Source organism: Dryobates pubescens, chromosome 13 (genome assembly GCF_014839835.1).
Source record: "Dryobates pubescens isolate bDryPub1 chromosome 13, bDryPub1.pri, whole genome shotgun sequence".
Classification (NCBI taxonomy): domain Eukaryota; kingdom Metazoa; phylum Chordata; class Aves; order Piciformes; family Picidae; genus Dryobates; species Dryobates pubescens.
In genome coordinates, this window is record NC_071624.1 from 16,798,162 (window position 1) to 16,823,936 (window position 25,775).

The 25,775-nt window shown below is 48.5% G+C and overlaps 1 protein-coding gene across 3 annotated transcripts in view; it reads left to right on the top strand.

The window, feature by feature from the left end:
- TNIK (TRAF2 and NCK interacting kinase) overlaps positions 1-25,775 on the top strand; it is a 198,747-nt gene that overhangs the window by 119,109 nt on the left and 53,863 nt on the right. For all 3 annotated transcript variants that reach the window (XM_054166449.1, XM_054166452.1, XM_054166451.1), the window contains exons 6-12: positions 2,097-2,187; positions 3,520-3,650; positions 8,762-8,816; positions 9,592-9,670; positions 15,315-15,490; positions 18,257-18,323; positions 20,335-20,539. In XM_054166449.1, the coding sequence (XP_054022424.1) occupies positions 2,097-2,187; positions 3,520-3,650; positions 8,762-8,816; positions 9,592-9,670; positions 15,315-15,490; positions 18,257-18,323; positions 20,335-20,539 (804 nt within the window). The remainder of the gene's footprint in view (positions 1-2,096; positions 2,188-3,519; positions 3,651-8,761; positions 8,817-9,591; positions 9,671-15,314; positions 15,491-18,256; positions 18,324-20,334; positions 20,540-25,775) is intronic.

The following is a 25,775-nucleotide window of genomic DNA, read 5'->3' on the forward strand; positions in this document are numbered from 1 at the left end:
GACCGGTGGGGTCACTATCCCTGGAGGGATTTAAGTTATGTCGATGTGGCAATTAGGAACATAGTTTAGTGGAGTGCTGATTTAAGAGTTGGACTTGGTGATCTTTGAGGCATTTTCCAACGTAAAGGATTCTATGGAAGAAAACGAAGCAAAATGACTGCTCCAAAAGGAGGTGTCTGACACTGCTGCTGAGGCTGCCAGTGGTGTCCAGAGGTGACACAGCACTTCTCTGTTGACCCGGAGTGCCGCTGCCAGCACCAACATGATGTGCAGAAAATGCTGGCACGGTAGTGAATCAGTTGTGTGGACACAGCTTTCCATGCCAGGAACCCAGAGTCATACAGGCTTATCTTAGATGTATGAGCTCTGGGAGCCTACTACCTAAAATAATCCCTGGCAGTGCGTCAGAACCCAGCCACTGACTCATGTCCCAAGGCCACCACCGAGTGTCATGGCTTGCATTTTGGCTGCACATTGGAGTGGCTGGTTGGTGACCTCTGTGGGGCTTCACGTGAGGAAAGGTTCCCACAGCTGTGCTGCAGAAGGTGGCTTAGTCTTGTTTCAGGCGTTGACACTTGGTTGTAATTCCAACATGAGGCTCGATCCCAACGTTATTTGAAGGATTTAATGAACTCCAGGGGAATGTTGGCTTTGCCTCCAGTGCACAGAAGTGCCTCCAACCAGGATTAACCCGGCTAAAGAAGAGTTCCTCTACAGATAAAATCTATTCCAACCCTAACAATTCTATGATTCTATTCCATGGTGGTGTCCCATAATGACTAATAACTGCCAGTGGTGAGAGCAGAAATCACTTCTTTCCTCAAATATGAATGCTTAATGTAAAATGTAAACCCACTGTAAAATTAGGGTTTTGAAGGGATCCATATTCTTCCTAAGCTGGCAGCACAGGTGGATGTTACTTTGGAACCAAAATAACAAATGAATGAGATAAAAATGTAGGTGGCAAAAAGAAATTAATGAGCTAGTAAAAAAAAAACAGAGCACAACAGAAAAGCTGGTTTACCTTTAGCCTTTGAGACAGGCTTTTTAATTTCAGCTACATTGAGACACTTGAACGTGTCCAGAGAAGGGCAATGAGGCTGGAGAGAGGCCTTGAGCACAAGCCCTATGAGGAGAGGCTGAGGGAGCTGGGGCTGTTTGGCCTGGAGAAGAGGAGGCTCAGGGGAGACCTTATTGCTCTCTACAACTACCTGAAGGGAGGTTGTAGCCAGGTGGGGCTTGGTTTCTTCTCCCAGGCAGCCAGCACCAGAACAAGAGGACACAGTCCCAAGCTGCACCAGGGGAAGTTTAGGCTGGAGGTGAGGAGAAAGTTCTTCACAGTAAGAGTTATTTGGCCATTGGAATGGGCTGCCCAGGGAGGTGGTGAAGTCACCATCCCTGGAGGTGCTCAGAAAGGGATTGGAGGTGGCACTTCATTCCATGGTTTAGTTAGTCATGAGGTGCTGGGTGATAGATTGGACTTGATGATCTCTGAGGTCTTTTCCAACCTTATTGATTCTATGATTCTATATCTCTATTAAGGGTATGTGCAAGTGATGACATTTGTGTTTGCATGGTAGCTTTGTTTTTTTTAATCCAAGCTCCTCAGTGGATTCCAGTTCATCTTATTGGACTGATGTAAGAAGAGAATTGTTTCCTCCCAGTTTCTGGATGATGGAAATAGAGACGGGAGACGAAACCATTCTATTAATTCTGCCTCAGAAATGACTCCCTAAGGCAAGGGAGCACGTGAGGGAAAATATGTCTAGAGCTCTGGAGGAATTTGGGTTAGTATGGATTCCTGCAGGAGCAGAGAGATTGGGTTTAATCCCTCTGGGATTGCTGGCTCTGCAGTGGAGGGCACCCACTGCGGCACGTAGAGGCCGTGGGTGGGTGTCTCACTTGCCGGGCCTGTCCTCCCAGCATGTGACACAGGACAGTGCTTGGAACACAGGATGACAAATAAAAGCATTCTCCAGTGCTCGACTCCAACTGTGAAATCTTTTAATTTCTGGAGCATAATTGGGTGAGGAGGAATGTCAGAAAATAACATGCTTTGAACTTGGACTCCACTAACCTTTCTCTGAATTCTCTAGGGTTTGAGTCATCTACACCAGCACAAAGTAATTCATCGAGACATCAAGGGACAGAATGTATTGCTGACAGAAAATGCAGAGGTTAAACTAGGTAAGAGGAGAGGGTAGAACCCTTGGAAACTGCCAGTAGGCTGGCTGGAGAGAAGGGGCAAAACTGACTTATACATGACTTGGAGAAAGAGGATGGATGCTAAGAGCTACTCTGTGGCTTTTTTCATGCTGGCCTCAGTAATGTGACCTTGGGTGTTGACTCATTGCTGTACAACCAAGCGTCAGTGATTGGTGGCCAAATTCTGCCTGCAAGGGTGCACCTCCAGTGGTGTTTCTGTTCAGACAGATATGCTGGGCACTTGTGCCATCAGATATGTTTCTTCATGCCCCAGACTGAAAATTGCCCTGTGTGCATCACCAGACATTATCGAAGGCTGTTCTGTCTCAGCTCCATAGCAGAGTCCTGTGGGATCATAATCCATCCAGTTTAGTGGGACATTACCCAAACTTGTTTTCCAAGCTAGTTTGGTGGAGAGAACTTAATTTGCAAGAACTACTCTGAATTTCTTATGTGGTGTTAGACACTCAGGAGAAGGCCAGGCAGTCATGTGAAGATCATGTGGTGATGTGCTGATATCCTCAGTTGTCCAGCACCGACGTCATTAAGGCTCTCTTTGCATGGTTTTGATTTCTGCCAGTGATGAAAGATCCCTTACACCGGTAAAGTGAGGTGCAAATCTTGTTTTCCCATGTCTCCTCTCTCTCTTCACAGCAGAATAAAATCCCAGTTTAACAGATGGCACCACCAGCTCGCTTGGAATTATGCTGGTGAAGATTCTCCTCTAAGGGGAAATTCTCCAGGGTGAATCTCCAAGCGTTGTGTTGCGCAAAGTGAACTTAGTGGACCGTAGAGTATTCCCTCACTGATTTGATTTCATCAGTTTTTGCTTCATTTTGCAGCTCTTTGACATTTCCTTCTGCGCCTGTGTCCTTGGCCCTTGGTTTCTTAAAGCCTTCTGCGTTTCTGCCATTTGCAGCAAGAGTTTAGGCAGAAAAATGAGGCTTCCACCAATATTTGGCAGGCTTTCATTCAAATGAGAATGCATAGAACAAAGGCTGCTCCTTATTCATGTTGCTAACCCTGTTTCTCATTAGTATGAGGAGCTGTGATTTCTTTTCATTGCCTCCAGGCAAGGAGGAAAAGGCACTGGGCTTCAATACAAAACCTGCACATCAGATGATCAGGTTTGTCCTTGCCCGACCTCTGTTGATCCCAGCAGAGATCAAACAGGAATGTCTCTGGCTGCATCTTTCTTTCCTGACCTTGCAGAGGATTCGGTATGAATTAACTCAGTGTTTTACATTCAACAGCAGAGTGTTGCTCAGGTTTGTCTCTGACCTTACCATGCCCTCTTGTCTCTCTGATCCACAGTGGATTTTGGTGTCAGTGCTCAGCTGGACAGAACGGTGGGCAGGAGAAACACCTTCATTGGAACGCCTTACTGGATGGCCCCTGAGGTCATTGCCTGTGATGAAAATCCTGACGCCACTTACGACTTCAAGGTACCTGAATGAGAATCTTCCTCCTCTCCTGTATGTCATTACAGATGGAGGATTGCAAAGTTAGCACATTTACTAATAAGGCAGAGAAGGGATTAAAGCAGCACTTACTGGTGCTTGCAGTGAGAGATGTGATCATAAACATCTGAAGAAGGTGCTTGGTGCTTAGGCTCGAGGTGAGGAGAAAGTTCTTCCCAGAAAGAGTAATTGGCCATTGGAATGTGCTGCCCAGGGAGGTGGTGGAGTCCCTGTTCCTGGAAGTGTTCAAAAAAGGATTGGATGTGGCACTTGAAGTTTAGTTGTGATGAGGTATTAGGTATTAGGTAATAGGTTGGACTTGATGATGTCTGAGGTCTTTTCCAACCTCGCTGATTCTATGATTCTATGGTGTGATCTCAGGTGTTATGGCCCAGTACCATCACCTTGAGCACTCAAGTATTCTTGCAGCTTTGAAACATCCATTGGCGAGCAGCATAGTCTGCTCCTGCTCTCTGGCTGGTGGATTTTGAGATGCCATTTCAGGTCCGATGTGAATCTTTGTCGTGCAGCTCACATATCCGAATTGCCTGTGAAGAAGCCTCTCCCGATGCTGAGAAAGGTGTCAGACTGAGGCTTCCTACCTGCTAGTCTGCTTTTCAGTGCTGCATGTTTGAATACTACAGTCAAACATGCTGTATTTGCTCTATTTACTCTGGAGAGAAGTCAGGTCAGGTTTAGAAAGGGCAAAATCACATCTTCTGGCCTGCAGGCTGGTACTCGCAGGGAGATCTGAAGGCTGCCACACAATCAGACATTTGGGGGGCTGACCTACTTTTCACATGTCTCTCTAGCCTGTTTGAAGTTTATTTTTGGATCAGTGGCAGCACAACATTGCTGCTGAGTTTTAACATGGCACAGAGACCTGTGCCATGCAGCAAGTCTGCAGGGGGGGTTATGAACCCCACCTGCCCATTCAAGCTACAGTGAGGTCTGGTGTTTAAAGCAGGGAGGGCTTAATGTGTTTTATCCTGGTTCTGACTCACTGCAAGTCTCTGGACACACGGCTCTAGAAATCTCCCTTGGGTTTTTTAAACAGCCCAAACTTGAATTTCTAGCTCCAAACCTCCCAAGGTCCACTGACCGTGTCCAGAGAGAACAAGACACTGACTGCTTCCTTGAGCTTTGGGTGGGAAAGCTCAGATATGTTTGAAGTTTGGTGTACCTCTCTGATCATGCACTTGCTGAGAGGTTACTTCACAAGGTAAAGGACTTTGAGACCCCCTGGTGTAGAGCTTTCTAATGGCAGGACACTATAATGTAATGGTGCAAGAGCCCACCAGCAGGGTATGATTTGGGCTGCATTTATCAATCACTCAGAGCAATGGTTGAGGGAGGGCTTTTTAAGGAACCAAGCAATGCTTTGGTATTGCAGCTATTTCAGTGCAGCAGCCAACTTTTGAACTGGTGGTTTTCCTGCAGCAGCTGTCCAGTCTGAGTTCAGAGCCCGGGTTACGTAGATCGTTAATGATAATGACATGGAGAAACAGTTTAATCTGCAGTTACTTAATACTCCTTGATTAACCAATTACAACAGGTGTTTCCCCAGCCTTGCTGGGTGGCAGGGCTGCAGCCCATGCTAGCTGCCCTCACCCCTTCTCCACTGACAGCCAACAGATCCAACCTTCCCCTCCTTCCCCTCCTTCCCCTCCTTCCCCTCCTTCCCCTCCTTCCCCTCCTTCCCCTCCTTCCCCTCCCTCCCCTCCCTCCCCTCCTTCCCCTTTTATTTTTTGTTATTAGTATTAAAAGAGGAGTGCTGTCTTCATAGTCTACTTTCTACCCTCAGAAACCCCTGAGATTTTTCCTCTTTCCAGAGTAACTGGGGCACTTAATATGCCGTTGCCTGATGCACACGCGCTGGGACCAGAATCCCTCTCTTGTCCCTGAGGATCAAACGCTTGCAGCGAGCTGGGAGCTTGCTTCTCTGGAGCTGGCACTGAGCATTTTCCCTTGGCTAGGGCCAGGAAACAGAAGGCTGATTGCTGCCAACACACTCACTGCAGGGTGTTTTTGGAGCTCGTGGTGATGTGGGAGCCGCTGGACATAAGTCCATACTCTAGATCACATCCCTGCACCTGATGCTCTTGCTTTGAAGTTGAGGGGGGGTGGGAGGAGGGGGAGTATAAATGACAATTAGATTATTTTTTTTGTAAAGGGATGCAAATCAGATGCTCTCAGGTTTAGCCAAAGGGCTTAAAGTAGTGGATACAAAAGATGAGATTTCTAGGGTGAAAAAAAGCAATCCTTTCAAACGTAATCTGTTGGACAAAAAGCCTCTGTGATCCCACAGTTTTCTTAGGCAGAAAGAGATGCCTTGTGTAATTTATATAGGAGGCAGTAAATACCTCCTCACAAATACAAACCACTTCAAGAAAAAAGAACAACAACCACCAGAAACCCCACGTTGTTGTTGAGCTTATTTGTTGGGTTTTCTCCCCCAGCTGTTTCTCCTTTTCGCTTGAGAGATATCTTGTCAATAAGCTTAGAATCAAAGCAAGAGGTGGGGGGAAGGAAGCCTCCTTCCCTTCCTGAGTCAAGACAATGCAAATGTGTTAGCACAACGGACTGAAAAGCTTTTCAGACTCTAAAATATAAACCCCAGACACACACACACACACAAAAAGACCAACCCCTAAATTCCAGATCATTATAAAACGTGCGCTTCCCTGCTGAGCTTTCTGCTTTCTCTGGGAGCCTTAGGGGGGTGATAATCCCTTTCTGTGTGGCTCCAGCTTTAAGATCTCTTGGCGTCTCGTGTATAATACTGGGCACCTCGATATGGAAAAGACACAAGTAGGAATTAGGAAGGAGTTCAGCAGCAGCCCAAAGGGAAGGGGTCATGTGCGCTGAATCATGTGGAAAGACTGCGATAATTAAGTATGCGGCAGAAATCCCAGCTGACCAGAAACAGGAGAGCAGGGGCTGAGGCTGTCCTGTGAAAGGCTGGAAAGGAGGGGTTTGAGAGAGAATTTTTGAACAGGTACAAAGGTACATAGCAAGGAGAACATTTGTTAGGGGAGAGCTTGAGTTAACAAGTTGTTTAAGAAAGATGTTGAGTTGCTGGAATGTGTCAACAAGTCTGGGGAGGGGTTTGGAGCACAGCCCTGTGAGGAGAGGCTGAGGGAGCTGGGGTTGTTTAGCCTGGAGAGGAGGAGGCTCAGGGGAGACCTTACTGCCATCTGCAACTACCTGAAGGATGGTTTTAGCCGGCTGGTGGTCAGTCTCTTCTCCCAGGCAACCAGTGATGGAACAAGGAGGTTTAGGCTGGATGTTAGGAAGAAATTCTTCACAGAAAGAGTGATGTGCTGCCCAGGGAGATGTTGGAATCACCATCACTGGAAGTGTTTAAAAAGAGCCTGGATGAGGCACTTGGTGCCGTGGTTTAGTTGATTAGATGGTGTTGGTGATAGGCTGGACTTGATGATCTCAAAGTTCTTTTCCAACCTGGTTAATTCTGTATTCTGTAATAAGGAAAAGTGCTTCGAAATAGAAAATCCAAATTACCTGTCCTGGATGGTGTATGTAAGAAGGTGCTTGTGGTCCCTGGAAGTTCTCAGGCTCTGTACAGGGTAAAAAAAGCCCAACCTTTCTGGGATTTATTCACTAAATTGCAGGTTAGAGGTTTGAGGCAGTTTGGAAAGAGAAGCTCTTGAAATGGAGAGGAGAAAACTGCAGAAACATGGCAAAGAGCAGGGGAGGACAGAGCAAGATGTGAGAGCTGGAGGTGCAGGAGGAGGGGTTCTGCCTTCGCCAGAGTCCATCCCTTCCACCGTGAGATGTACCAGTTTGCAGCACTTACTGGTTTGGAAGTGCTAACCAGAGTATAGCTGGTCTCCAACAAACATCAGCTGCAGCTGCACTGTGCTTGTTCTGAACCCTTATGCACCTGCAGCTTTTGCCCTTGCTGTTGTTATCCTCCTGTTTCATGCAGGTCTCTCCACCCCCTCTTAGGAGATGTGTCAGAGGCTGTGCTAGAGATGAAGGCACCAACATTACTCTGGATCATGTTCCCCATGCACTGGGTGCTGGGTTATGGATCATGAGCAGCCCCAAACATGGTGTCCAGAATAGTGACTTAGCCACCTTCTGCCAGAAAGCCAACTTGCAGCAGTGCCGTGAAGGCTGCTGCTCATTTTCTCCGGCTGGGCACGTACTGTCTCTGCCTTGGCTGCTGCCAGCAGAGCTGAGCAGTCCTTGGGGGCTTGTTACCAGATCTGGAGGTACAGCTGTAGCTTGGGAGTGATGCTGGGGTGGGGAGGAGGCACTGGAGGGGAGCTCACCACTGCTCTCTGGCAGGGAACTGGGGGTACAAATGTCCCTGTCTGCAAGGGAGAAACTGGAAAGAGGAGTGATACAAGTATGAAATCCGAGAGTTTCCCAAGATGCATTCTGTGTTCTGATCATTCAGAAGACTCAACCAATCACACAGGCAGGTGTGTGAGGTGAATGAGGTGAATAAATGTCCATTTCCCCTTCCACTGGTAAAATGCTGGTTTCCAGGCTTGCATTTAGTGAGCAGTCCATGCAACAAAAGCCTCTGAGGTATCTGAAGATACTTCATGTTTTGACTCTATTCCAGGCAGCTTGTTTCTGTGGAATTGAATTAAGTCCATGGATGTGTATCACCCAGCATTAAGCAGGGAGCCAGCAGCCAGGTTTGCTGCTTACTCTAGCCGTGAAGCTGGGGAATAATTTGTCACCAGCTCATCCAGGAGCTTGGGGTTCATTTGATCATTAAGATCAAAGATGCCCCCATCAAGCCGTGTCCTCACCATGGCTACTGGGAGTGGTGCCTCAGTGAGGTGGCCATTTCCCACACTGACAACACCTGGAAGGTTTTGAAATAAATCTTGGGACAAACAGTGGGGTTGGAAGCCTCTTGGAAAGCTCCCACACGGGACAGAAGGATAAGGCAAGCTCTCCAGGTGTGTGCCCAGGGGCTTGCTGAGGGCACAGACACCTGGCTCACAGGGCTGAGCCCCCTGAGCTGGGGAGAGCTGTGCTTCTCACCTCACCCAGTGCCTGTTGCTGTGATGAAGCTCCCCTCATCATGTCTGTCCCTCTGCTTTCTCTTCCAGAGTGACTTGTGGTCTTTGGGGATAACAGCCATCGAGATGGCAGAAGGCGCTCCCCGTAAGTAGCTGCCTTGCTCTGCTTTGATTGCCCCTGGGTGTGACGTGCTGGGGTTTGCTGGGCACAGGTCTCCACCAGAAACACCCTGCAAAGGTTTTCCCAAGTAAGCTGGGCTCACTGAGATGCAGCCCACAGGGCCCATGGGGACAAAGCTGCAGAGCTTGCAGAGTCCACGAGGACAAAGTTGCCAGGGCAGCATGGCCCAGGGCAGTGAGTGAAGGCACACAACCCTGTGTGTCACTTGGGGAACTCTAGGACTCAGCTTTCCCAAATAAAATCCAGATGGAGAAGGAGCTGAAGGCTGGGAGCAGCCTCCACATGACATATGCAGTGACATGCTGGGTTCAGCAGGTGTGTCTGCACAGATCATACTGCTGTGGTTTCTCAGCATTGTCCTGAGCCTGTCCCTGTGTGCTGGTAAATGCAAATAAAGCAGAATGTATTGGCACCTGGTGGAGTTGTACCATGCTCCAGGCCCATTGCTGTCAGCACTTGGTGGGGTGCTGAGGATACACAACACGGGAGTGCAGGTGTCTCCAGCCAGCCCCAGCCCTGAGCCTGGGGGTGGTGGTGGGGACACACCTGCTGCTTGGCTGGGGACATCAGATCTCACCCGAGCTCTGGGACAGGGGTTGTCTGTAGGGGGTCATCACTGCCAATCCTCTTCCCATGCACATCTCCTAGCTTCAAAGGAAACTGAGGTCTCCCCAGCTGTCTGTCTGGGGAGCCTGTGAGACGTTGTGCCATGTTTAATGCCTCCTCTTGCAAATTGCAGCTCTCTGTGACATGCATCCCATGAGAGCTCTCTTCCTCATCCCCCGCAACCCAGCCCCGAGGTTGAAGTCAAAGAAGTGGTGAGTCTCTTTCTCAATCTTCAACCACTGTAAAAGCATTTCTGGAGCAACTTCTGCCTGTTTCTGCAGCCCAGGCACGCTGGGAACTTGGTGTTTACGTAGCTTATGGAGTTGGTGGTGGTCTCCAGCAGGTGAGTGCAGGTCTGGGTCTTGATCTCCTACAGAGAGGCAATCTGGAGTCGTTCCAAAGGGATGGAGGACTTCTCAGGTAGGCAGAGAGGGGAATGCTCTCTTAAACACTGCCGTTTTGTGGCATGGAGTTGGCTTTCCCAAGGCACTTTGTGCAGCCTGAAGCCAGATGACACTTTGCTTGGCTCCTGTCTCTTTCCAGTCAGCTTCCATTTTCATTTGGAAACATGTATCCAGGCCAAAGAAAAGGATAGTTTATCTTGAAGGCCCAGGAATGCAGTGATTTGTACTTGGTTTGGGGGGGTACTTTAAAAATTTGCAGGGGAAAAAAAAAAAAGGCATCACTGTTTGGAAGGAAGAAAAAAATTTTTAAAAGGGAATAAAAAAGAAAAAGAGGGTGGGAAAAAAAAAGGCAGGGCATGCCAATAAAAACCAGCAGGAAAAATACTGCTGAAGCCCAGCAGATGTTGTTTTGTAACTGTATGTTCTGTACCAGGGCAGCCAGAGCCCTTAAAAGCTCTCTGGTTTGTGCTGTTTGCCCCAGGTTCAGCAGTGGTTTGGTCAGGAAAGATCTGCCAGATGTCAGACAGTCAGCACCTCCCCTTGCTCCCAGATAGGCTGAGCTCACAGAAGGAAGCTCTGCCTTATTCCTTGGAATTATGCTCATTGTATGGTTGAAGACATTGAAAAAGGGAGCAGAGCCATTGGCAGGTGTTGAAAACACTGCATGCCACAGCAGCTGGGAGAGGAGCAAGAGGGGCTTGGAGTTCTCCACCCTGGGTGCACGATTTTGGGATTTTAAGGCCAGCCTCTAAAACGTGGCCCAGGCTTTGGCAGGAGGTATCTCAGTTTTGTCAGCCTGATCATCAGCTGCTCCAGTACCGAAGCAGGAGGAGAAGGACCTTTCCTGGCTGGCTCTGCAGAGGGTGTTAAAGGTGCTCATGCCCCTCATGCAGCCTTCTGAAGGTACCATTAGCCAGCTGAGAAAACAGGTTGCACACTTTTCTGCCAGATCACCAGCTTTGTTTTCCTCACTCCTACAGCACAAAAAGGATTGTGAGACTTTGGAGTTTCTTTGTCATACAGAAGTGCTGTTTATCCAGCAAAGGCTTCCTCAGCCTCCAGGCAGAGGGGAGTTGACTAAAGCAGGTTTTAAGCAGAATGTTTCCCTGTCTCCTTACGGCAAAATTGGAGATGAGGTGGAAGTGGTGTTTCAGTCTCTGCTCTGAGATGTGTTTTATGCAGGCCAAAGTGTTTCTTAGCATCAGCTTCCGCTCACAGGTCTGGTGGCTGTCTCAGGCTTGCATGTCTCATGATCACAGAATCATAGAATTGCTAGGGTTGGAAGGGACCTCAAGGATCATCTACTTCCAACACCCCTGCCATGGGCAAGGACACCTCACAGGTTGACCAGAGCCACATTCAGCCTGGCCTTAAAACCCTCCAGGGATGAGGTTTCTACCACCTCCCTGGGCAACCTGTGCCAGGGTCTCACCACCCTCATGGGGAACAACTTCTTCCTCACATCCAATCTGAATCTACCCATTTCTATTTTGTTTCCATCCCCACTAGTCCTATCATTACCTGACACCCTAAGAAGTCCCTCCCCAGTTTTCTTTTAGGGCCCCTTAAGATACTGGAAGGCCACAATAAGGTGATGATTTACCAGGTTGGAGTCTGTCCAAGGCTGTGCTCTGCCTATGACAGGGATGTCATCCCAGGGGCTTTAAGAGAAGGATCACCTGGGAAGTTGTAGCCTAATGAAACTCCAGCTTCAATCAGTGCAAGGGAGCATGGTGCTCACATGGCCTCTGCCACCCCTCCATGAGCTGACAGAGATCCCTATTCTCCAGTAGAGCTGGGTCACAAAACCCAGGCAGCTCAAGTCTATATGCAGCTTCCAAGCTTTCATTGTCTTGGGAAGCTCCAGAGGATCCAGATAAAGCTCCTTGGACTCCACTGAGCAATTTTTTCCTGTGGGACACCAAGCAAACTTGCTTTTCTTGCCTCATTTCTCAACTGGAGATTTTGGGCTGGGCCAAGATAGGTCCTGGAGTTCTGCAAGCCCAACCCAAGAAGACTGGAGATGTTTGAGCTTTCATAGTGGCCTTGACACAAGAAAAGCAAATTGAAGAAAGGTTCAACTTGAACCTTGAGTTTTTCCTTGCTTTTGTGCATGGCAACACATAGAAGCATACCAAGTGAGCAGACCGTCTTTTTCCTTATGTGAAGGAAATAGTGAAGTGGCTCTTAACACATTTGAGGGTAAGCCAGGGGGCTTCCCCTGAGTGGGAAGGCAGGCATGGGACCTGACTCAGACCCAAAATCCTAGGGAGGAAAAGCTTAACTAAATGCTTGAACTCCCTTTTGAAATAGTGCTGTGTTGCTATGAAATTAGAGTCTTTGATATCATTTCCTTTCCCAGTTCAAGCCAGCCAGCAGTGAAGCTTTATTTTCTTCTTCCTGCCTTCAGCAGGTGAAATGAGCTTGAACTTCAGTGATGTCGTTCCCCTAAGCACTTCCCAGCCCTGCCTCATAAGAGATGACAAAACCTCTTCGGTAATGAGGTGATATTTGCACTGTGATACCACTTCTCATCCAAGCAGCTGCAAAGACTTTGCAAACATTGATTTAAGCTTTACAAACCCCAGGAGGTGGAGGAGAGAATGCTTCCTGAAGGTGGGCTGACCTGTGCCTGAGGAGGGCTTCAAATGTGTGACCATGTCTTCCTGGATCAGAGCCAGGGAGGAAGCTCTTGTCTTCTCTAGCTCCTGCCACTGGGCACCCTTGGGTTTTGGAAACAAAGATTGCAGGAAAAAAAACAGGTGGTGGTCCCTGTCCATAGCTGCTCAGCCTACTGAAAGATGGAACAGTGCCTTAGGGCCTCACAGGGCACTGGGAGCCCCATCCCCAAGAGAAGGGCAAACCCATCATTTATTGGAGGATAACCTTTTAGCCACTTCACCTCAGCCATTTTTGTGGGTGCTCAGGACCACATTCCAGGACTGGAGTCTCTCTAGCTCCACACCAACAGGGAACAATCCTGTTTTAGAAGTGGGTTTGAGCATCACGTGGATTGTCCCCTCTGGATACACTGAGACACGGGGAGTTTTCTGAGGCAAGGTGAGAAAGGAAGATTTGCTTTCCAGTAAAGCTGGAGGGAGGATTTAATTGGATCCAGTAGTGTGTTTTGGTTTTTTGCATCTCAATTTGTATGGATTAGCACTCGTAAGATAAATCACTTTTAGTCTGACAGCTTAAGAGCAAAATCCCTGAAAGCTTATTGTTTTAATTCTAATGCCATTCTGTAGTATCTGCTGGCTTCTGATAGTCATTTACACACACTCTCCTATTTGTGTGTCGTGGGTTAACCCCAGAGAGCAACTAAGCGCCACACAGCCCTCCCCATCCTGCCCGGGGGATGTGGAGAGTCAAAAACCAAATGAAACTTGTGGGATGACATAAGAGCAGTTTAATAATTGAAATAAAAACATACCTGGTGAGACCTCACTTGGAATACTGTGTCCAGGTTTGGGCTCCCCGGTTCAGGAGAGACAGGGATCTGCTGGAGAGGGTCCGATGGAGAGCTGTGAGGCTGATTGCAGGACTCGAACATCTCTCCTATGAAAAGAGACTGAGACCTGGGGCTGTTTAGTCTTGAGAAGAGAAGGCTGAGAGGGAATCTTAGCAATGTCTATAAATATCTGAGGGGTGGGTGTCAAGATGAAGGTGATGGTCTCTTTTGCTTGGTGCTCAGCAGTAGGACAAGGAGCAGTGGGCACAAGGTAAGACACAGGAGGTTCCACCTCAACATGAGGAGAAACCTTCTTTACAGTGAGGGTGACAGAACACTGGAACAGGCTGCCCAGAGAAGTTGTGGAGTCTCCTTCTCTGGAGACATTCAAAACCCACCTGGATGTGTTCCTGTGAGCCCTGCCCTGTGTGATCCTGCTTTAGCAGGGGGGTTGGACTGGATGATCTCTGGAGGTCCCTTCCACCCCCTGTGATTCTGTGGTAACAGAAAGAGAGTGGAACAAAACCCAGGAAAGACAAGAGAGACACAGTGCAGTTGGCAGTCACCTGCTGAATGATGCTCAGCCAGTCCCTGGGCAGTGATCAGCCCCTCCTGCCCAAATCCCCCCACTTTATGTACTGTGCATATGGCATGGGATATTGGTTATGTGGTAAGGAATATTTCCCATATGGTATGGAATATTCCTTTGGCTGGTTAGGGTCAGCTTTCCCCTCTGTGTCCCCTCCTAGCTTCTTGTGCACCTCCTGCCTTCTTGCTGGCAGGGCATGGGAAGCTGAAAAATCCTTGACTTAGTATAAACACCTACTTAGCAACAGCTGAAAACATCACTGTGTTATCAACATTATTCTCATACTGAATCCAAACCACAACATTATACCAGCAACTGGGAAGAAAATTAACTCTAGCCCAGCCAAAACTAGGACAGTGCTAAAGCAGTCTTATAGATCTCTGTTCTCTTGGGTTTAGAATGTGGTGAAATTGGTGCCAGGTAAGCTTTGATATATAACACTTGAGGCTGATAGAAATTTGCTTATTAAAGCTTTGGCTGAAATGGTTTCAGCTGAGACTAGTTTTGGGCTAGCAGGCTGTGAGGAGGGGATGGGCTCTGCCACCTGCAGCTCTTCCCACCTCTGCCTAAGATGTTGTGCTGGTTTTAGGCTATGCCTTTAAAATTTAGTTGTATTTGCTTCTCACTGAGTCGGTCTGGCAAAGTTCATGCTGGGGGGGGAAACTTCAACCCACCACAGATGTGCTGCCCCAAGTGCATGTTCTGTTCATCTGGATCTGTGGTCAGGGTAACCAAGGCTTAGTGGTCTCTAGGAGCTGGTGGTTCTCCTTGAGAAATCAGGCAAGAGCTGCAGGCAGCTAACATCACCCAGGGATTGTCTCAGCTTTAAGAAGCCATGTAATGTTGGGTGATTAAATCTGGAAAAAGCATCCAGCCAGCTTGATCCACTCATTTTCAGAGAGGTAAGTTCCTTGAAACACAGTCCAGGGCCCTAAAATATTAAGAACCAATCCATTAAGGAATTGCATGTGTATGTATGTGTCGTCTCTCATTCCTACCTGCAGTCTCAAAGGGCAGAGGGAAGGGAGGCAACACTCTCTTGCCTTTTCTTGGTTGCCAGTGATGATTTGGTAATTCCCTGGTCATGCTGGTGGTTCCCAACTTCCTCCAGACTCAGCAGAATGATGGTTTCTCCTAGTGGCACCAGGAAGGCATAGATAGGAGCATGCCTGGGAAGAGTGGGAAGAGTAGAAGGGGATGAAGTAATTGAGAGCTCATGTGTTGGCACAGCTTTGAAACAGTGCTGAGCATCAACAGAGAGGTTGTGGGAACCCTCTTGGAGGACTGTGTCTGAGCAAGAACTGTGCAGCAACCAAGCAATCTTCTCAAGTACCTACAGGCTGCTCTACAACAATCAATATTTTTACCTTTTTTTTTTTTTCCCCTCTACTTTCCTTTTCTATCTTTGGCAGGTCTAAAAAGTTTCAGTCCTTCATTGAGAGCTGCCTAGTGAAGAACCACAGCCAGAGACCAACCACAGAGCAGCTGATGAAGCACCCCTTCATCCGAGACCAGCCCAATGAAAGGCAGGTCCGCATCCAGCTCAAGGACCACATCGACAGGACTAAAAAGAAGCGAGGAGAGAAAGGTTAGTGGGGAGTGGAGAAGGGTTAGTGGAGAAGCTGCACTGTGGACAATCCTTAACCTCTGCCATGGGCTTGACAGCCCCTAGCGTGGACCAACCATGCAGGTGGAGCATATGGACAGAAGGAAGAAAGGCAAAGAGGACTGGGTTGCTCTTGACCTCAGTACCAGAGTCCCTTACGCAGGTGGCTATGTTTGTTTTCACAAACTGTACTCTGCCCCAGTGAGGCCACATCTGGAGTACTGTGTCCAGTTCTGTGCCCCCCCAGTTCAAGGGAGACTAAAAACTTCTGGAGAGAATTCACTGGAGGGCTACAAAGATGCTGAGGGGACTGGAGCAGCTTTCTTATGAAAGGCTGAGAGACCTGGGACTTTTTAGTCTGGAGAAGACCAAGAGGGGACCGAATCAGTGCTCATCAATATCTAAAGGATGGGGACCAAGGGGGTGGGACCAGGCTCTTTTCAGTGGTGCCCAGTGACAGGACAAGGGGCAACAGGCACAAAGTGAAATCCGGTAGGTTCCATCAGAGAATGGTTGTGCCCCGGAGCAGGCTGCCCAGAGAATGTGGGGAGTCTCCTTCTCTGGAGAGATTCCAAACCTAATGGAGTGTGTTCCTGCTCAACCTGCTCCAGACTTATGTGCTTTAGCATGGGGGTAGAACTAGGTGATCCCCAGAGGTCACTTCCAACCCTTCCCATGCTGTGATTTGGTGTGACCATGCTGCTTAGGGTTTTGAGCTCAGAAAATTCAGCTGGATTTGATCCAGTTACCCGTACAAAGCAGTTGGTGTTCGTACAGAGCCTGCAGATGACTCTCATCAGAACTAACCAGTGGTTTAAATCTCTTTTTTATTGTTTTTTTTTTTTTGCCCCTGATGAAAAATGGTAGGGTTTGGGTTTTGTGGGGCTTTTTTCTTGGTCCAGGTGGTAGTTTCCACACAGAACATTTCAGCTTTGATTTGTTAAAAGGTGTGTACAAAATTCCTGCCTGCACATCCACATCCTGGTGTGTGGGAGGGGGGAAGCTGATGAGTTTTCCCCAGCTCACATATTTCATGCCAAGTCTGTTTGATCTACGTGACATTGGTGCTGTACCAGGGATGAGCAGAGCTCTGCAAACCAACATCTAGATAAGACCCTTGCCCCAGAGCAATCCCCATGATATTAATCTGAATGTTGCCAGAGAACTCTCCAGGCCCTATCAAAAGTCACAGGATCACAGGATGTCAGGGGTTGGAAGGGACCCAAAGAGATCATTGAGTCCAACCCCCCTGCCAGAGCAGGACCATACAATCTAGCTCAGGTCACAGAGGAATGCATCCAGACAGGCCTAGAAAGTCTCCAGAGAGGGAGACTCCACAACCTCTCTGGGACAGCCTATTCCAGTGGTCTGTGACCCTTACAGTAAAGAAGTTCCCCCTTGGGTTGAGGTGGAAACTCCTGTGCTGCTGCTTAAATCCATTGCTCCTTGTCCTCTCACAGGGAGCAAGTGAGCAGAGCCTGTCCCCTCCCTCCTGACCCCCAGCCCTCAGTTATTTATAAACATTATTAAATCCCCTCTAAGTCTTCTCTTCTCCAGAGTAAAAAGCCCCAGGTCCCTCAGCCTCTCCTCACCAGGCAGTGCTCCAGTCCCCTAATCATCCTCATAGCCCTCTACTGGACCCTCTCCTCTGTCTCTGAAAGCTCTCTGAAAGGAAGATCACATAGCCAAAGCAACTTGTTAGAAGTACTTAGCTTGCTTGTGAACTGCTTTCTAATTTGAAAGCCCCTTTGTAGAAGCCAGCAAATTAATATTTTGCTGTTTCTCTTCTTATTGGGAGCAGTATTAATTTTTCATGTGTTCCTTCCAGCCCCTTGTAATAGATTTCCCTGCAATCAAAACAATAAACCGGGGTCCCAGTGAAGTATTAAATGTGTTCAGTCTGGCAAGTGGAGGTTGGGCCCTGGAGATGGAGAGTAATTGGATGAATGCAAGCCTTGCTTTTACTATCATTCCCTTCATCTGATAAAGATAACATCCCAACAGAAATCACAGTGTGTGGCACAACACTGCAATTGGGCTCTTATGTAGATGTCTTCATTGCCTGGAAAATACATGGATTTGCATAGGAAAAGTGTATGTTCAGGGAGAGAGGAGCTGGTGCCTTCAGAGCTGTAGTCAAATCCCACCTTCCACTCTCGGTGGCTTCAATAGCTTGGTGGTGCAGCCCCCTTGGAGGAACCTTCCTAATGAAGGGGGTCACTCCCTGTCATAGAATCATAGAATCAATGAGGTTGGGAAAGACCTCAAAGATCATCAAATCCAACCTGTCACCCAAGACCTCATGACTGCTAAACCGTGGCACCAAGTGCCACCTCCAGTCCCCTCTTGAACACCTCCAGGGACGGTGACTCCCCCACCTCCCTGGGCAGCACATTCCAGCAGTTAACAACTCTCTGTGAAGAACTTTCTCCTTGCTGTGTGTAATGAATTGTGGACACCTCCCATCTTTACACTGAGTGCTGTGGTTGCTGGGGCTGTTGCCTGCTGTGCTGCCTACAGCCCTCCAGACAGAACTCTTCCCAGCCAGCACCCAGGAAGACCATCCATACTTCCCTGACCTTGCAGCCCCTCCATTAAAACAGGAAATGCAGGAAAATAATGCTGCTTGTCCTTTGTCCTGCCAGAGAAAGACAATTGTCTGCTGTGCCTGTAGAGCTGTGAGTTTTGCAACCATTGGAAAAATAGATGAGTGCAGCAAAGGGCACTGATGAGCAATTTTGTTCCTAGATGAGACAGAGTACGAGTACAGTGGAAGTGAGGAGGAGGAGGAGGAAAATGACTCCGGAGAGCCCAGGTAAGAATCAGCATTTCACTTCTGCCCTTACATCTCTTTAATTCTGTGTAAAATCAGCTTGGCTTACAGGCTCATGTGAGCTAGAAATGGAAAAAGGACAGCCTGAGCACCCAGTGCTGTTCCCTGACACAGCAGGTACTTGCCCTCTGCTAGATGCTCTGTGGACATAAACTAATGCTATAGATCAACTTAGCCAAGAGCTGGGGGAGAAGACCTGGATATCCCATCTCCTGTGGGATCTGCAGCACAGTGTGGTGCTGTCATGGGAATGTGGATGATTTATACATGGGGAAAAAATGTGGGGTGAAATTAAGGAAGAGTTTAAAATATGATTCCTTAGATCCAAGTGTTGCTCCCTGCTTCCATGTGGTGCTGCCAGCATGGCAGGGCTGGAGCTTTCTCCCTTGGGTGATGTTTTTCAAGAGTTGTTGTAATTATTGTTAGGTTATTCCATTGTTTCCCTGAGATAATGTAGTATTCTAATAGCTGGCAATGATTCATGCTGAATGTGCTTTGTGAACAGCTAAATATAGCCTGTGGCACTGCAGCACCAGGTAGAAACCAGGCTTTGGGTAGAAACTTGATGTGAAGGAAAACTGTATCAAATAAATTGCTGGTGAGCCGTGGGTAAGGGTTAGAATATGTCTGCTGCCTTGCCCTGACACTTTCCATAGAATCATAGAATCAATAAGGTTGGAAAAAACCTCAGAGATCATCAACTCCAACCTATTACCTAACACTTCCTGACAACTAAACCATGGAACCAAGTGCCACCTCCAATCCCTTCTTGAACACCTGCAGGGATGGTGACTCCACCACCTCCCTGGGCAGCACATTCCAGTGGCCAATTACTCTTCCTGGGAGGAACTTTTGCCTCACCTGGAGCCTAAACTTCCCCTGGCACAGCTTGAGACTGTGTTCCCTTGTTCTGATGCTGGGAGAAGAGACCAACCCCCACCTGGTTACAACCTCCTTTCAGGTAGTTGTAGAGAGCAATAAGGTCTCCCCTGAGCCTCCTCCAGGCTAAACAACCCCAGCTCCCTCAGCCTCTCCTCATACGGCTTATGCTTCAGACCTCTCCCCAGCATCGTTGCCCTTCTGGACATGTTCAAGTGTCTCAATGCCCTTCTTAAGCTGAGGAGCCTAGAACTGGACACAGGACTCAAGGTGTGTCCTAACCAGTGCTGAGTACAGGGGTAGAATGACTTTCCTGCTCCTGCTGGCCACACTGTTCCTGATGCAGGCCAGGATGCCATTGACTTTCTTGGCCACCTGGGCACACTGCTGGCTCATGTTCAGCCAGCTGTGAACCACTACTCCCAGGTCCCTTTCTGCTTGGCTGCTCTCCAGCCACTCTGTCCCCAGCCTGTAGCACTGCATGGGGTTGTTGTGGTCAAAGTGAAGCAGCTGGTACTTGGACTTGTTAAATACCATCATGTTGGACTCTGCCCATCTGTCCAGCCTGTCAAGGTCCCTCTGCAGAGCTCTCCTACGCTCTAACAGATCAACTCCTGCCTCCAGCTTGCTGTCATCTGCAAATTTACTGATGATGGACTCAACGCCCTTGTCCAGATCATCAGTAAAGATATTGAATAGAATTGGGCCCAACGCTGATCCCTGGGGACACCAGTAGTGACTGGCTGCCAGCTGGATGTGGCACCATTCACCACCACTCTCTGGGAACTGCCCTCTAGCCAGTTCCTAACCCAGCACAGAGTGCTCCTGTCCAAGCCAGGGGCTGACCACTTGGCCAGGAGTTTGCTGAGCGGGATGGTATCAAAGGCCTTGCTGAAGTCCAGGTAGACCACATCCACAGCCTGCCCATATCCACCAGGCAGTCACCTGATCACCCTCATCCTTCCATCCACCGCTGCCAAACTCTGTCAGGTGTCCAGATGCTGTTGGGATGAATGGGGAGGGACCCTGCTGGAAAACCAAGCAGAACACCCCCAGGCAAAAGGTTTGAGGATGCAGGGAGGGGAATCTACTCTGATGCTTCTCTCCTGCACAGCTCCATCCTAAACCTGCCCGGGGAGTCGACGCTGAGACGAGATTTCCTGAGGCTGCAGCTGGCCAACAAGGAGCGGTCAGAGGCGCTGCGCCGGCAGCAGCTGGAGCAGCAGCAGCGGGAGAACGAGGAGCACAAGCGGCAGCTGCTGGCCGAGCGGCAGAAGCGGATCGAGGAGCAGAAGGAGCAGAGGAGAAGGCTGGAGGAGGTACCTGAGCAGAGCTGAGCACTGGGCTGGTTTCAGCAGGGTCAGGGGGGATTCATGGGAGCAGGTCCCAAGTGACTGCTCGCAGCCTGTTTTGAGGAGATCAAGTCCTAACCTCTCTAGCTGGTAACCCCAAATCACAGAATGTTCAGGGCTGGAAGGGACCTCGAGAGATCATCCAGTCCAACCCCCTTGCCAGAGCAGGATCACCTATACTGGGTCACACAGGAACACATCCGGGTGGGTCTTGAATATCTCCAGAGAGGGAGACTCCACAGCCTCTCTGGGTAGCCTGGTCCAGTGCTCTGTCACCCTCACAGTGAAATAATTCTTCCTCCTGTTTCCATGGAACTTCCTAGGTTTCATCTTCCACCCATTGCCCCTTGTGCACCATTGGGCATCACCGAGCAGAGCCTGGCTCCATCCTCTTGGCACTCACCCTTTACATCTTTATAGACATGAATGAGGTCACTCCTCAGACTCCTCCAAGCTGAAGAGCCCTCAGCTCCCTCAGTCTCTCCTCCTAAGGAAAATGTTCCACTCCCTTAATCATTCTTGTGGCTCTGTGCTGGACTCTTTCAAGCTGTTTCCTGAGGTCCTTCTTGAACTGAGGAACCCAGAACTAGACACAATATTCCAGATGTGGCCTCACCAGGGCAGAGTAGAGAGGGAGGAGAACCTCTCTCAACCTACTGACCACAGCCCTTCTAATAGAACCCAGAATGCCCTTGGCCTTCTTTAGAATAGAATAGAATAGAATAGAATAGAATAGAATAGAATAGAATAGAATAGAATAGAATAGAATAGAATAGAATTAACCAGGTTGGAAAAGACCTTTCAGATCATCAAGTCCAACCTATCATCCAACACCATCTAATCAACTAAACTATGGCACCAAGTGCCTCATCCAGTCTCCTCTTAAACACCTCCAATGACAGTGACTCCACCACCTCCCTAGGCAGCCCATTCCAATGGCAAATAACTCCTTCTGTGAAGAACAATGGCAGGGATGCCATTGGCCTTCTTGGCCACCTGGGCACACTGCTGGCTCATGTTCAGCCTACTATTAGCCAGTACCTCCAGGTCCCTTTCTGCCTGGCTGCTCTCCAGCCACTCTGACCCCAGCCTGTAGCACTGCATGGGGTTGTTGTGGCCAGTGTGTAGAACCCTGCACTTAGGTGTGTTAAATCTCATGCCGTTGGACTCTGCCCATCTGTCCACAAGAGCACATTGCTGGCTCATGGGCAACCTTCCATCCACTAGGACCCCCAGGGGATGTTCTCTTGCACTGGACAAACCAGCTTTCCTCACCAGAGTGTTGCCAGCTTTTGTGAAGGTAATAGAGATGGTTTGTTCTAAATAAACCCTTGAAATACCAAACTTGAAGGGATCCCTGGAACTGCTGAGCAGAGTTAGCCCATTATGGGGTGATAGCTGCATTCAGTCAAGGTAGGCAAAACTCTTGTGGTCCAGACACATGTCAGGTTCATGATTATTACTTTCTGCTGTGAACTGTTGCAGTGGAGAAGAAGCTGAAATGCTCCATCTGCCCTTTTCCCAGGTTCATGTGCCACTTGTGTCCCCTTTCATGCCTAATTTGAACTCCGGTCCTTCCAGTCCCTGCCAATTACAATTTCCCTGGTAGGGGAAGGGCAGATGCCTGCCTGACTTGTGCAATGATCCATACGTGCCCTGAAGCATAAGATTTCATTACCCTTGTCTTAACATACCAGCTACAAATGCAATTGGTCATAAAATTATCCACCCCACTTAAAATCCAGCTGTGGGTGTCCCTGAGCTGCTTGACCTGCCCATGCACTCTGTAGGAAGTGCTCACTTTTGGTTGAGTGCCTGGTTCTTGGATTGCAGAAGTTCACAAAAAAATAGGGTTTTTTTTCCCCTGCTCTTAGGTTTTTGATGGGATTTTGCACAAAGACAGCTGTTGCCTCACACTGAACTCATCCCAAGTGCCTTCCTGAAGTGTTCATAGTTAAGGGTAATTAAATTAGCTTTCTGAGTAGGTCACTGATATGTCTGAAACAACAACTTGCAATAGATGGGCTGTTAGAGCCGCCATCCCCTTAATTTGCATGAGCCAGAGTGTCTGTAGGTTTAATCTGACTCCCCCTCTACTGGGGAATGCCCCCAGGCCAGGGGCACAGGCAGGAAGGAATTCCAGGCAGCTGAAGATAGTAATGATGGTGATGGTAGGGCCCCTCTTCGAGGTGGTCCTCTGAATCCCTGCAGGGCAAAACCAATTTGGGCAAACCCCAAGCAAAGCATTTTTCCAGTCTGGTAACTGCATTGGTCTGTCGTGGTGTCTGACCTACTCAGAACATCCCATGTTGAATACATCACAGGTCAGGCATTGCTTGTGTCCTGCACCCTTCCTAGAGCTGGTGGGCTGCACTGAGAGAGGACAAGGTTTCCACCTAGGGCACCCCAAAATCCCATGCCCCAGTGGAATTTTATCTGAGGACTATCATAAGGACGCCTGACTGCCATTGTCCCAGCCTGCTTGCTGCCAGCCGTACAGGAGCAGAACAACAGCAGAATAAAAGCAGACACCAGATTAGCTGCAATCCTGTAATGAATACAATGCTTGCTGCTGTATTAATGTATGTTCTCTTCACATAGAAGAAAATTGTTCTCTCTCTTTGCTGCTTCCTAGGCAGGTTTTGAATGGAGGACTAATCTCCTTGCTAAGCTTGGCAAGCTCAACCCTGAGATTTGAAGACAGTGTCTTGTGGGGCCAGGCTCTGCGCAGCCCCCTGGGCTCTGCCAGTTCCCCCCACCCTTTCCCCCATGTCATTAAAAGCTAATGCCACCATAACTAGGATTTTAAATCAATGCATCTGTTTACAGTGGCTCTGACACCCCCCAGGGCTCTTCACCCATTGCCTTCTTCCCAGCTGCCTGACAATTTTCAGACCTACATTAAAAGGGAGATGTCTGCAGGAGCAAAGCTGATGAGGAGTCATTTCCATGATATTGCCATGTCAGAGAAGAGGGGATAAAAAGTGGGATTGTAACCAAGGGGCACCTTCTGTCCACCTCTTTGTGGGGCCACTGACATTATCAACCCCATAGGCTCAGACAAGATTAGGGCAGAGCAAGTGGCTGCCATGGCCTCAGCATCTTCCTGGGTGCCCTTCTTCTCAGGATCATCTATGTAGGTTTAGCTTCACTGGTATCTGCAGCCATGGAGCAGAATGAACTCTGGTTTCTATTAGACACTGTTAGCATGGTGAGCAAGAAGTGAGTTGCCATGGTGAGGATTAAAGCAGGAGTCCTCGAAGAGGTACAAGCCTTCTGTTGCAAACATGGTGGGTTGCAGCAGGGACACTCCCTGGCACAGCTGGCTGTGGCTTTGCTGGCTGCAAGGTGTCATGTATCTGCCATGGGCTGCTGCAGAAAAAAACAGAGAAATAGTAGAGGCAGAGATTAGCAAACAGAAAGTTTTGTGTGGCTGCAGGGAGTGGGAGAGAGGAGCTGCACAACAGCTTTGAGTATCCTTCCCTCTAGCTCAGGGAGGAGTCACAGTGTCCACTGGAGAGAGGGATGCTGCCTGTGCCTGGGGACACAGGAAGAGGTTTGTACCCCCAGGCTGGCCCACTGGCACAGCCAGCCAATAGTGGGTAGAGTTTGGTCTTTGTTTTTCCCAGATATTTTCAGGCAGGAGGCATCTGATGGCTGGACTGAGGTACCAAACAGCAGCTGTCACTGCTGTGCTGAGTTTGATACCGCAGCACAGTGGCACCCAGCACGCTCCATCCACGTCACCACAGCTCTGCTCCAGAGGGCAGTGCTGCTCCCACTCTCATACCCATCACAACAGCCCCCACTCCCTTCAGCAGCAGCCAGGCTGTTGCCTTTTGGCCTCTTTCCTTTTTCTTATGCCAGCTTTGCACTGACTTTGGTTGTTGGCTCTTGTTTCTGGATTGGTTTGGTTAATGGGAACAGGGTTTCTTCTGTGTTGCTTTATGGTCTGACTAAGATGGGGTGTGCCTGGAGCAAGCAGCAGTGTGCTAGCAGATCTCTAGGGGGAGAGGCCAGTGGAAGACTCAAATTACTGTGTTTTCAATACTGTTGACCTTTAAAACCCAACAGAACATCCAGGACAAATGAACTCTTGAAGCTGGTGGCTTCTGGGACTACTAAGTCAGCCTATAGTAGTGCCGGGCATGTTGCTGTGTTAATAGAAAGATCCCTGACTCATCATAAGACACTGTGAAGGTGGCTAGGCTGAGCCCAGCACAGCAGTAAAAAGGGTTGACTTAGGAGGATTCCAAGCTCAAAAATGCCTTGGAGTCAATTTGTACTGGAGATTGCACAGCAAGAAAAGCTGGGGAAAGGCCTGTCAGGGGGATAACTGGTCCAGTTCAGACCTTCAGACCTTCAGGAGATACCATTTTTATGTGTGGCTTTCCAGTCATGTCTTTAAATAGTGCCATTTCTGTTTCCTCACTCAGTAGAGCTCAAAATGAAGCAATCCCATTTTTTTCTGTCATCTCTATCTTCCTAAACCAGAATTTCTGAACCTCTCACAAAGTACCTCTCATTTTACAGCCTTTCTGGGGAAATCCACCATCTCATGATGGTAGTCTGTCGATAACATCAAATGCATATACCAAAAAGCCAAGTGAGGAAGTCTTAAGGTGGCCTCTTGATGCACTTCATGCTGCCCCTGAGACCTGCTGCCATCCTTTGCATGCCTGGTTGCATCTGTCAGACAGCTGGGTCTCCTTTTTCAACAGCTGACCAATTTCCTTCTTTAATGCTGAATCTTCTTAGAGGCAGCCAAAGAGATTTAGATTTGCAGCTGTCCTTAATTGCAGTGGAAGTAAAAATCCCCCAGGCTAACTTTGAAACTGGGACCGTAGGCCGTGGACACAGAGTTACAGCTTTGTTTTCCCTTGTGCAGAAAGTTCATCCTGTGAATTCAAAATGTGCACCAGAACTAAGCCCTAAAAAAAGCCCCAAATTAAGAGATTTAAATATCAATAGATCAAATAGCACTAAAGAACATATTTCTGTAATGCAGAAGGGTGAATAGGTTTGAATATATTTTCATTTTTCCCTGTGTATACATATATTAGATATATATAGTTCCCTAATAAGCCCTCCATTTATTGCTGGCACAGAATGAGCCTTGCTGCACCAGTTTAACTACCAAAATTCCAGCTGAGCTGAAGGAGTAACACATCTCCTGGTCAGGAGCTTTAGGGATCCTGCAAGA